Source organism: Salvelinus namaycush, chromosome 5, assembly GCF_016432855.1.
Source record: "Salvelinus namaycush isolate Seneca chromosome 5, SaNama_1.0, whole genome shotgun sequence".
NCBI classification, from domain to species: Eukaryota; Metazoa; Chordata; class Actinopteri; order Salmoniformes; family Salmonidae; genus Salvelinus; species Salvelinus namaycush.
In genome coordinates, this window is record NC_052311.1 from 7,314,732 (window position 1) to 7,327,935 (window position 13,204).

At 45.4% G+C, this 13,204-nt stretch overlaps 2 protein-coding genes across 2 annotated transcripts in view; one reads left to right on the top strand and one right to left on the bottom strand.

Moving 5' to 3' along the window:
- Positions 1-13,204, top strand: part of LOC120047900 (BTB/POZ domain-containing protein KCTD16-like) — a 908,275-nt gene that overhangs the window by 713,275 nt on the left and 181,796 nt on the right. The window lies entirely within an intron of this gene.
- Positions 6,220-7,978, bottom strand: LOC120047906 (BTB/POZ domain-containing protein KCTD12-like). Its single transcript, XM_038993498.1, has one exon. The coding sequence runs from the start codon at positions 7,115-7,117 to the stop codon at positions 6,263-6,265; it is 855 nt and encodes a 284-aa protein (XP_038849426.1). The 5' UTR covers positions 7,118-7,978; the 3' UTR covers positions 6,220-6,262.

A 13,204-nucleotide genomic window follows, 5' to 3' on the forward strand; every position in this document is an offset into this window, starting at 1 on the left:
CGATGTGCACAGTCACTCACTGATGAGACTTTACACTACGATGTCGATGTGACTTTACACTACGATGTCGATGTACACAGTCACTCACTGACGAGACTTTACACTATGATGTCGATGTGCACAGTCACTCACTGACGAGACTTTACACTACGATGACTTTACACTACGATGTCGATGTGACTTTACACTACGATGTCGATGTACACAGTCACTCACTGACGCGACAAAACCCACACTCATACCACCGCCTCAATCACTCCAGACTCAGTTTGGATTGGTCGGAAAAACATTCCAGGCACTGTGACAACACACTCTGGAGGATTCCACCGCCATCATGCATTCCGAAACAGCGACCCCAAAATAGACGGATCTAGATTGGAAGAGGCGGCACACAAAGATTTTAACATGTTTGTGTGTGTGTGTGTGTGCGCCAGATAGAGGATATTCTGAGAGCCTCTGACATCTAAGCCATTTAAAACATTTATGACTTGACTCACTCACTTTACATAAGGTCATGACGCATTGACTTGATTCATACTTAATAGACTCACGTCACTTTAAATAACAAGGTCATGATGCATTGAATTGATTCATACTTAATAGACTCACGTCACTTTAAATAGCATGGTCATGATGCATTGAATTGATTCATACTTAATAGACTCACGTCACTTTAAATAGCAAGGTCATGATGCATTGAATTGATTCATACTTAATTGTGTTTTACATATTTTTTCACATCAGACAAGTCAACACCATCCAACAAGCTCTCACAGTCTCATTGAAAAATTAGACGTTCAGCCACGTTCTCCAAACTTCAACTTTGAAGTTAAGGGTTAAGTTTAGTCACTCATTCTGAATGGTTGTGGTTAAGGTTAAGAGTTAAGAGTTAAGGTTTGGGATAGGGTTAAAACATTAAGTTTAGTCACTCATTCTGAATGGTTAGGGTTAAGGGTTAAGGGTTAAGGTTAAGAGTTAAGGTTTGGGATAGGGTTAAAACATTAAGTTTAGTCACTCATTCTGAATGGTTAGGGTTAGGGTTAAGGGTTAAGGTTAAGAGTTAAGGTTTGGGATAGGGTTAAAACATTACGTTTAGTCACTCATTCTGAATGGTTAGGGTTAAGGGTTAAGGGTTAAGGTTAAGAGTTAAGGTTTGGGATAGGGTTAAAACATTACGTTTAGTCACTCATTCTGAATGGTTAGGGTTAAGGGTTAAGAGTTAAGGTTAAGGATAGGGTTAAAACATTAAGTGTAGTCACTCATTCTGAATGGTTAGGGTTAAGGGTTAAGGGTTAAGGTTAAGGGTTAAGGTTTGGGATAGGGTTAAAACATTAAGTTTAGTCACTCATTCTGAATGGTTATGGTTAGGGTTAAGGTTAAGGGTTAAGGTTTGGGATAGGGTTAAAACATTAAGTTTAGTCACTCATTCTGAATGGTTATGGTTAGGGTTAAGGTTAAGGGTTAAGGTTTGGGATAGGGTTAAAACATTAAGTTTAGTCACTCATTCTGAATGGTTATGGTTAGGGTTAAGGTTAAGGGTTAAGGTTTGGGATAGGGTTAAAACATTAAGTTTAGTCACTCATTCTGAATGGTTATGGTTAGGGTTAAGGTTAAGGGTTAAGGTTTGGGATAGGGTTAAAACATTAAGTTTAGTCACTCATTCTGAATGGTTAAGGTTAAGGGTTTCGACATCAATCTTTAACAACCTGGCTGCACCATCGCCCTATCTCACCAAGGAGGGGACACAAATGGTGCAAAACTCCTTTGGCTAAAAACAGAGACTACATTGACTACTTTCTCTGATTCTATGGCAAAGATCAGATACTCAGTTTACTCTATTTTGATGGCAAAGATCAGAGAGTTAAATTTCTCTGTTTTGATGACAAAGATCAGAGACTTAGTTTTCTGTGTTTGATGAAAACCAGGGTTCCCTGTTTGCGGTCTACCTGACCTGGCTGTCACTCAACAACAACTATGTTTATTAATGTCTTGTGTCTGACTGATACTAGGTTGCTACAGTATACTCAGGTCTAATTAATGGATTAAAGGCAGAGACACACAGAGGTTCTGTAATCTGCTTTGACAGAGCCACTTACCTACCGTTGCTATTCCAGATCCGCTCTGTCACTGACTCTGGCCTGCCTTTTCACTGCGAGATAGAGAGGGAGAGGGTAGAGAGAGAGGCCTGCCTTTTCACTGCGAGAGAGAGAGTGAGAAAGATAGAGAGGGAGAGGGTAGAGAGAGAGGCCTGCCTTTTCACTGCGAGAGAGAGAGTGAGAAAGATAGAGAAGGAGAGGGTAGAGAGAGAGGCCTGCCTTTTCACTGCGAGAGAGAGAGTGAGAAAGATAGAGAGGGAGAGGGTAGAGAGAGAGGCCTGCCTTTTCAGGCATTGAGGTGGAGAGAGAGAGAGAGAGAGAGACAGAGAGACAGAAGAGAGAGACAGAAGAGAGAGACAGAAGAGAGAGCAGAGAGAGAGAGAGAGCAGAGAGAGAGAGAGAAGAGAGAGAGAGAGAGAGAGAGAGAAGAGAGAGACAGAAGAGAGAGCAGAGAGAGAGAGAGAAGAGAGACAGAAGAGAGAGCAGAGAGAGAGAGAGAGAGAGAGCAGAGAGAGAGAGAGAGAGCAGAGAGAGGTGGAAAGTCTTGGAAGTACACAGTTACTTTTATAGGCTTGTGGTGTCTTCAGTAAAAAAAAAATAAGAGTTTACTTGTGAAATATTTGTATGTTCTTTTAACAATTTTAGGTTACAATAATAATATAAATGAGAGCGTACACAACTCTCCTGAAGCATGTCACCCTACTTTACCAGGTTAGTTAATAATTCATAACGGACGTACAATGCAACTGTAGCAGACGATAAATAACACATTGGAATTGACAGACTACATTTTCCTTTCGTCTGCTGTATAACAAAAGACATAAGCTGACGCACGCCCAAAAATGTTTTGTAGAGGTGCTGACTAACGGAGAGTAGAAACAAAAGCAGAAATAAAGAAAGTCTCACACTAATCATGTTCCCACAACATGTAATAGGTATAGAAACCAGTGTTTTCTTCAGGGTGTACGGTGGACCTACTGAACGATAAAGATCTTTTCTCCGTTGACGTTTGGTCTATGTTTGACTTGTGACATCGATACTGAAGCTGACAATAACATTGGCTCCGGAGTGGCGTAGTGGTCTAAGACATTGCATCTCAGTGCTAGAGGTGTCACTACAGAACCTGGATCGATCCTGGGCTGTATCCCAACTGTCTGTGATTTGGAGTCCCATAGGGACGCGCACAATTGGCCCAGTGTCGTCTGGGTTTGGCAGAGGTAGGCCGTCATTGGCCCAGTGTCGTCTGGGTTTGGCAGAGGTAGGCCGTCATTGTAAAATAAGAATTTGTTCTTTACTTTACCTGGTTACATTTTTTTATTTTTTTTTATTGACGACTCATTGCTCCTGTCAACACCGTGCTATCATACTCAAAGAATGTGCTATCATACTCTAGCGATTTCCAAGAAAACATTTATCATCCGTCAGGCATTCAGAATGTCTTCTTTACACCTTCATTCAAATTAAAATCCCTCTGTCTACCGAACCGCAAAGAACGTTTCTTGAACAAGAGTTTCACTTTATCAGGGAGAATATTCTGTAATTTACTAGTCACATTACTAGTTGATCCATTGATTATTACTGGTACAAGTTGAGCCTCTTCAGATAATTAGTGTTCCTTGGTATTTGGAGATTATTCTTTATTTTACCTACTGAGGCACGGAAAGTTCAAATTGTAATGTTGTTGTTGATATGCAGACTTGCCCTGAGAGTATACCTTAAAATGACCCCTACCACTTAACCCCTCTTAACCTTTAACCCTTCTTAACCCCTCTTAATAACATTTAACCCCTCTTAACCTTTAACCATTCACACACTGTCTCCTGTTACTGTGGTTATAGTTGCTCTGGTTACAATTACTGTTCAGTCCAACTATAGTCAACTCCTGATATACAACTGTTATAACTGTAATGACAATGTGCACAACCAGTGATTTTGCACTTATAAGAGGTGTACTTATCAGGAATCGACTGTATTACAACATTCCCCCCAAAATATCCACAATATCCATGTGCTATCCAAAGTCCTGTCCTGTACTGTTGTTTAGCTGCTACAGTTTTGAGAGAATGTCGTTCTTTGCTTGGCTATGGCGTAATCCTTCCTCCTTCTCATGGGTATACACATTATAGTCAATGAGAGCCATCATCAAATATGAAAGAGCTTAAAACTGGAATACTGAACTGAATAGAAGAGCTTGGGATAGATAGCTGAATAAAAACACACTCCAATGAGAAAAAGAAACCACCGTTTCAGAAGAGAAGAGCCAAACGCTGTGGGCATTCAAAACCAATCGTATCCCTGTAAAATGTTCTTGTTTGAAGAAAGTAAAAACAGAAAGGCAGTGTAAAAGACAAGATGAGAGGAGGAGGAAGAAGAGGGGGAAGAGGAGGAGGAAGAGTAGGAGGAGGAGGAGGAAGAAGAGGGGGAAGAGGAGGAGGAGGAAGAAGAAGGGGAAGAGGAGGAGGAAGAGTAGAAGGAGGAGGAGGAGGAGGAAGAAGAGGGGGAAGAGGAGGAGGAGGAAGAGTAGAAGGAGGAGGAGGAAGAAGAGGGGGAAGAGGAGGAGGAGGAAGAGTAGAAGGAGAGGTTTTGTGGACATTGTGATGTAACACTTCACATCTCTGGTCTTCCAGGCATGGGCGATTAGAATACTCAACACTCCATCGCACAATCAATAAACACACTTCATCAAGCACCCCTATTCCTTATGTAGTGCACTTTTTTTGAGCAGGGCCCACAGAGGACTTTGGTCAATGTAGTGCACTACATAGAGGATAGGGTGCCATTTCAGACAAACCCTCACCCTGTACTAAAACCCCTTGTTTTTTTTCTCTTTCTGCAGTCAAATACACAACTTGATCTTTTTGAGTTATCATTCTTTTCTCAACGTTTTCTTTCCTTGTTTGTTGGTTTTGACTCTCGGACAAGACTAGCGTTGTTTTTCTAGAATGCAAAGAACTGGGTTGTCCTGAAGAAGACACACATAAACAACATGAGAGGATGCTATTGGTCCATTTAGGCGCTCTTTTCCCTTATAAGGAGTACAATGTGCTTTTTGTGAGACAAGATGGCATCATGTTAGCTAGTTGTCTTCACAAGCAGAGACTTAAAAGCTAAGGTATTATTCCCTTTCCACGAAATTGGGGGGGGGGGGGATATGTTAATTCATTTGAATAGTAGAACTGAACGGTGCTTTCCCAACAGTTTGGTCACAGACATATCATAATGGAAATAAGAAGTAGGAGAAGGAGGAATGGAAGTTAAAGACTTTCGTTTGTGTAACACTTTGTTCTTGCTTGTGCCGGGCTGGCCACTCTCTCGCTCATTCCTCTAGGCTGCTTAGATGTCACATTAATCGGCCATTTTTTGTTCAGAGGAGTAGGAGTCTGATCTGCTGGAGTAAACAGCAGCAGAGGCTAGATTCAGAACAAAAGAGTACCGACCAGGGGCCACTTCAAGCTAAGCTCTTTTCCAATAGGCCCCTCCAGCCTACTCTCTGAGTTCTACAATTAGTTAAACACAGACCAGGAAGGGCTTGAACTGGACTAAATAAGCTATTTTACACACAGCATTGTGCTTCACTGAGGCAGATACTATATACAGGAGGAGGAGACAGTACATGGAGAGTGGAGGGGGAGGCAGTTGGGTCTCTGGGGCTTGGTGCGGAGGCTTGAGGGGGCGATGGTCAGGTTATAGATGGATCAGGAGAGGGGACAGCAGAGGCGGTAAGGAGAGCAGCTGATGGGTCAGAAAGAAATATGGAGGAGGGGTGTTTGAAGCAGGGGGCCGGGGCCAATGGGGCTGGCGTCCAGGGGGCTTGAGGCAGGGGGCCAGGCCCGTGGGGCTGGGGTCCAGGGGGCTTGAGGCAGGGGGCTTGAGGCAGGAATCCAAGGGAGGCTGGGAGAGTGGGGGGGGGGGGGGGCACATGGTGGTTGGGGCCAAGGGCTGGAGGCTAGGGAGCACTATGGGGGTCAAAGAGCCAGGGGGGCAGTGGCTGGAGGCTGGGGTCCAGGAGGCAAGAGGACTAAGGGCTGGATCCAGGGAGGCAAGGTGACCCAGGGCTGGATCCAGGGAGGCAAGGGGACCCAGGGCTGGATCCAGGGAGGCAAGGTGAGAGGGGGCTGGAGGCTGGGGAGCACTAGGGGGCCCGGGGACCAGGGCTGATGATGGCCTCACTCACGATAGAACACGTATTCAGTGTAGCTGGTCCAGATCTTGTCGTCCGTCTGCTCATGAGCGAAGGCGCAGGTCCCCGTGGAGTTACAAGCCACCATGTGAAACCCGGCGTCCGCCAGCTTGTCAAAGGCCTGCTCCAGGAAGGTGAATTTGAGGTAGTAGCGTGACGTGTAGCGCTCTGGGGGTCGGTCTGGGTCCCGGCTCTCGTTCAGCGTCTCCCCAAACACCTCTTTAGCCAGCGACGTCTTGCCACAGACCATAATGCGTGCAACACGTCTGAACTTGGCGTCGGACTGACTGTCACGCCCCAAAGTATAGGAGCCGCGATAACCGATGGTGATGAATCCTGAGCGTTTACCGTCTCCGCTGGGGACCAGACTGGCACAGGCAGCGGCAGTGCCCAGCGAGGCTAGGTTGCGCCCGGTGTCGATGCCCGGCGAGGAGTCCTCCGGGTCGCTCTGACACCCCTCGTCGCCCAGCGAGTTCTGCTTGCTGAGTTTGGGCGCCAGGATCTTTATGAGCTCAGGTAGGTTGAAGAACTCCGCCTCCCGCTGCAGGCGACCCCGCTCTGGGAAGTGGTCTGGGAGCACCAGCTGCTGATCTCTCATGTAGTCCAGAATATACCGGAACAGGAAACCATCCCGGTCCAGGAAGAAACGGCCCTTGGTGTCCCTCGCCAGCCCTTTGGTGGTTTTCCTGCTAAACATCTCCCACAGGAGAGAGTCTGGTACGCTGATCAGGGTTGAGTAGCGGGTGATGTACACCTGGCCGCCCACGTTCAGCTCTACAATCTCAGGGAAGATGACTTCCTCCGCTACGGGAATGCCGGGGCTGTTATCTGGCAGAGCCATGGCTGTTGTCCTTCTTTCACAGAGAACTCCGCTCACACTGCAACCCTACTCTACTGTCACCTTGCTAGTGCAGTGGGTAGATGATTCCACCTTATAGCCTACAACTGTACACTGCAGATCAGAATAGGTTACTTGCGTTTATATGAATTACAATTGATTTTTTTTATATATATATCGGTTAGTTGTCAAAATGAACAAAAGGGTATTTCTGAAAGCCTATAGGTGATCTGCGTAGCGTCTATCCCGATAGGCCTTTATCTGTTCAAAAGAGCTTAACTACAGCAGTGCACTATTCCTACCAGCGCAAAGCAATCCTCTAAACTGCAGTTATATCATCCCAGCCCGTTAATTGCAAAATAGAGAGCACGAAGACATATATTCTAACTACAGGGATAATTTATGGTAGCTAAAACATAACTTGCGTAGACAGTGGATAATAAACATTGTGTCCATGCCCTTTACACGCCAACCAATGGAATATCCTGAAAATCGCAGCCGAGAATTGAAACAAAATTGTCTATCAAAATCTATTTCGGGTAAAAATCCGTTCCCTTCTGCGTTTCTCAATGACCCGCTCTATAGATGGGGATCAGTCCGGAATGGAAAATAACCCACAGTCGTCCGTGATGGTTTCCTCTTACTTCTTATTGTCTTGACGCAGAAACACACAAGGTGGAACTTCAGTGCAATCCATAGTTGGAGGTGTCGGTTGATGTACAGATCAGGATTAGCCAATAAAGGAAGCAGATTTCCCAGACGAAATGCGAGCTAGAGCCGTGAACAAAAACACCTCTAGCTGTGCCATCGCCGATGGAACGATTCCACGAGGCTCTGTCTTTTGTTCGGTCGGTAGGTTTTCTCCTCCCGTAGTAATAGCCACTCTTATGCCATCCCGGAGAGCTCTGCTGCTACAAAAAGTACCGTAAATAATCAGCCCCGTTAAACCCCACCTACCTGCCAGAGTCAGCGTTTATATTATGCAAAACTAAGTTTCCCTTACAGCTATAAAAACAGATGCAGGACTTTGATTGTTTAGATGATTCATCAAAGGGAATTATAGAGATGATTCATAATTTGGTGTCATGTCATTGCTGTCATGAGCCATATAGCAAAGCAATTGAGATATCTGTTTGATTTGCAATGTCAATTTCAATTCAATTGTCTTTGTTGTGAACATCAATTGTGAATATAGTAAACAGGAGTGTAAATTACCAACTAGAGTTAGAATTAGCATTTTAACGGTCCTTATAATAAAACTCAGGTCATTATAATAAAACAGAGGACAACAGCGACACCTAGCGGAAGAACTATAACTATAATAATGGCAAATACCCAAGAGTAAATAAAAAACGTTTAACACTAAAAACGTTACATATCATTTGAATTCCAAATAAAAATATATAATTTCAAAATCGCACTGTAATCAATATCACTTTATCGGTCAATTGCACACAAGATCCAACCGAAATTTGACTTCTGCTTTTAACCCAAATGCACAAAGTTTTTGGGGGAGAGGCGCAGGGGGCTGCCACACTGGATGCCCAGGGAGCAGTTGTTGTGGGGGGTTAAGTGCCTTGCTCAAGGGCACAACAGCAGGCAATGGCATCTAGGATTTGATACCAGCAACCCTTTGGTTGCCAGGTCACTTCCAGACAGACTTTTCCCGTCAGACCCGGGATTAGAGCAGGCAGCCCTCCTGCCGCCCTGGAGAGTTAGCCGTGGCAGGTAGCCTAGCGGTTAGAACAACGCAACATTTGAGCCACATCCACGTGCCTTGTGTATAAGATATTTGATTTGCAATGCATCTTGCACCTTAGAATAAACTGAAGGTCAATAAGATGTTGTCTGGTTGATTATTAAGGCACTTTGTTAGAACAGGGAGTATTCTGACACACCAGTGTTCCAGCTCCTACAGGAGTCCCTCCTGACACACCAGTGTTCCAGCTCCTACAGGAGTCCCTCCTGACACACCAGTGTTCCAGCTCCTACAGGAGTCCCTCCTGACACACCAGTGTTCCAGCTTCTACAGGAGTCCCTCCTGACACACCAGTGTTCCAGCTCCTACAGGAGTCCCTCCTGACACACCAGTGTTCCAGCTCCTACAGGAGTCCCTCCTGACACACCAGTGTTCCAGCTCCTACAGGAGTCCCTCCTGACACACCAGTGTTCCAGCTCCTACAGGAGTCCCTCCTGACACACCAGTGTTCCAGCTCCTACAGGAGTCCCTCCTGACACACCAGTGTTCCTTGTGGGGAGAGAATTCATCAGGAGGGTAGTGGATGTGGAAGCTGAATCCTCTCTCTAACACACACACTCAAGCAAACACGCACACACACGCACACACACAGTCCCTGTCTGACTCATTGGTTCTGTCTCTCACCAATCTGTTCCCTGATTTCCCAGAGGACCTCTCTCTTTGGGTCCAATACGGTCCCTGTCCCTCAACACCTAGATCTGCCCGTTGTTAAAATAAAACAGTGTGTGTGTGTGTGTGTGTGTATATATATATATGTGTGTGTGTGTGTGTGTGTCAGTGGGTATAGTCTAATGTAGCCTGCTATCCATATTATAGTCTAATGTAGCCTGTTATCCATATATAGTCTAATGTGGCCTGTTATCCATATTATGGTCTAATGTAGCCTGTTATCCATATTATAGTCTAATGTAGCCTGTTATCCATATATAGTCTAATGTAGCCTGTTATCCATATTATGGTCTAATGTAGCCTGCTATCCATATATAGTCTAATGTGGCCTGCTATCCATATTATAGTCTAATGTAGCCTGCTATCCATATATAGTCTAATGTAGCCTGCTATCCATATTATAGTCTAATGTGGCCTGCTATCCATATTATAGTCTAATGTAGCCTGTTATCCATATATAGTCTAATGTGGCCTGCTATCCATATTATAGTCTAATGTAGCCTGTTATCCATATATAGTCTAATGTGGCCTGTTATCCATATTATAGTCTAATGTAGCCTGTTATCCATATATAGTCTAATGTGGCCTGTTATCCATATTATAGTCTAATGTAGCCTGTTATCCATATATAGTCTAATGTGGCCTGCTATCCATATTATAGTCTAATGTAGCCTGTTATCCATATATAGTCTAATGTGGCCTGTTATCCATATTATAGTCTAATGTAGCCTGTTATCCATATATAGTCTAATGTGGCCTGTTATCCATATTATAGTCTAATGTAGCCTGTTATCCATATATAGTCTAATGTGGCCTGCTATCCATATTATAGTCTAATGTAGCCTGTTATCCATATTATAGTCTAATGTAGCCTGTTATCCATATTATGGTCTAATGTAGCCTGTTATCCATATTATGGTCTAATGTAGCCTGCTATCCATATTATGGTCTAATGTAGCCTGCTATCATATACTAGTCTGTGAATATAAAGTCCATATAAAGAACTCTGATATGATTCAGACTGTAGTGGTGTTTGGAGGACAGCAAAGTGATGCTGAGTGTGAGCATCTAAACCAGGGGTGGGCAACTCCAATCCTCGAGGGACTGATTGGTGTCACACTTCTTCTCCATCCCTAACGAACACACTGTTCACTACAGTATTCACTACCCACCACTACAGTATTCACTACCGACCACAACAGAAACCACTACAGTATTCACTACAGTATTCACTACCCACCACTACAGAAACTACTACCCACCACTACAGTATTCACTACCCACCACTACAGAAACTACTACAGACACAAAAAGATTTCTAGCGTAGTGCTCCGAAGGAGGTAAGCAGGGTTCTTGGGAAGCCGGGGTAGATTGGGAAGACATGCCGCTGGTAGCGGGGTAATTGACAGTCTGTAGTGGCGGGCTGCCTCAGAAAATCCGCAGAATTGCTCCAGCAATGTGTTGAAGGCACGATCCTAGCAGTCCGCCAAGGTCTGTAATCCTTCCATAAGACCTTCAAGTAACTCCTCGTGTCTTCCAATGGTGGCACCCTGGGAGGAGACGGCGTTGAGGAGCTGGTCCAAGTCTGCTGGGTCAGTCATGGTATGTTCGTACTATCACAACTCAGGATATGACTGCACCTGTACATAGCTCATCTGTAAATAGCCCATCCAATCTACCTCATCCCCATACTGTATTTATTTATTTATCTTGCTCCTTTACACCCCAGTATCTCAACTTGCACATTCATCTTCTGCACATCCTACCATCCCAGTGTTTTAATTGCTATATTGTAATTACTTTGCCACCATGGCCTATTTGCCTTACCTCTCTTATCCTACCTCATTTGCACATGCTGTATATAGATTTTCCTACTGTATTATTGATTGTATGTTTGTTTATTCCATGTGTAACTCTGTGTTGTTGTATGTGTCGAACTGCTTTGCTTTATCTTGGCCAGGTCGCAGTTGCAAATGAGAACTTGTTCTCAACTAGCCTACCTGGTTAAATAAAGGTGAAAAAAAATGACCCAGATGCAAACACGGGAGAGGGATAGTACAGTTCTCAGATGATTTATTAGAAACACGGGGCAGGCAAACGGCAGGTCGAGGGCAGGCATAAGTTTGTGATCAGGTCAGAATCAGGCAGGTACATGACGGCAGGCAGGCTCGGGGTCAGGGCAGGCAGAGGTTCGTAATCAGGTCAGAGTCAGACAGGTACAGGACAACAGGCAGGCTCGGGGTCAGGGCAGGCAGAATGGTTAGACCCGGGAACAACTAGAAAACAGAACTAGAGAAACAGGAATGCGGAAAATAACGCTGGTAAGACTTGACAAGACAAGACGAACTGGCAACAGACAAACAGAGAGCACAGGTATAAATACACAGGGGATAATGAGAAAGATGGGCGACACCTAGAGGAGGGTGGAGACAAGCACAAAGACAGGTGAAACAGATCAGGGTGTGACACTCAAGAACATTTACTGTCTTATTGATTAGCAACTCCAGTGTAGATTTGGCATTGTGTTTAAGGTTATTTTCCTGCTGAAAGGTGAATTCATCTCCCAGTGTCTGGTGGAACAAGGTTTTCCTCTAGGATTTTGCCTGTGCTAAGCTCCATTTATTTTTTATCCTGATAGCCTCCCCAGTCCTTAACGATTACAGCATACCCATAACATGATGCAGCCACCACTATGCTTGACGTTGCTACGTTGCTGAGGCACTGATCCAGCAGGTCTTCCGGAATTATGGCCTTCCGGAGGACATTGTCTCCGACCGTGGCCCCCAATTCATGTTGTGGGTGTGGAAAACATTCATGGAGAAGCGGGGGGCCACGGCCAGCCTCACATCCGGGTACCGGCCTCAGTCCAACGGGCAGGTCGAGAGGACCAACCAGGAGCTGGGGAGGTTCCTTAGAAGTCACTGCCAGGACCGGCAGGGGGAGTGGGCCCGGTTCCTATGCCCAGAACTCACTTTGCCACTCCTCCACTGGGTTGACCCCCCTCCACCGGGTTGACCCCCTTCCTGGGGTATCAGCCAGCCCTGGCCACATGGACCCCAAGTCAGACCGAAGTCCCTGCAGTGGACGAGAGGTTTCGGCGTGCAGAGGAGGTTTGGAATGCTGCCCATGTGAGGCTCCCGTGTTTCATCCTGGCTCTCCACCAGGAACCTCCCGCTCCGCCTGCCCCGGTTTGTGGGGCCCTTCAAGATGAATGAGGTAACATACCGTTTACAACTCCCCACCAACTACCAGATCTCACCATCTGTTCATGTTTCCCTCCTCAGACCGGTGGTTCCTGGTCCCCTGGTTGACGCAGTCCCCCGCGACACACCTCCGCCTCCCCTGGACATCGATGGGATCCCTGCCTATGCCATCAGGTCCCTACTGGACTCCTGACTTCATGGGGGTCAGATTCAGTACTTGGTGGACTGGGAGGGGTACGGTCCAGAGGAGCACTGTTGGGTCCCGACATCCTGGACACCAACATCGTCTGGGATTTCCATCTCAGCCGAAATATTTTTATTCTGTACAGGCTTCCTTATTTTCACTCCTCCAATTAGGTTAGTATTGTGGAGTAACTACAATGTTGATCCTTTCTCAGTTTTCTCCTTTAACAGCTATTCAACTCTGTGTTTTAAAGTCACCATTGGCCTCATGGTGAA

Coding starts and splice junctions, on each gene's coding strand:
- LOC120047906 (XM_038993498.1), bottom strand. CDS start 7,117: ATGGCTCTGCCAGATAACAGCCCCGGCATTCCCGTAGCGGAGGAAGTC.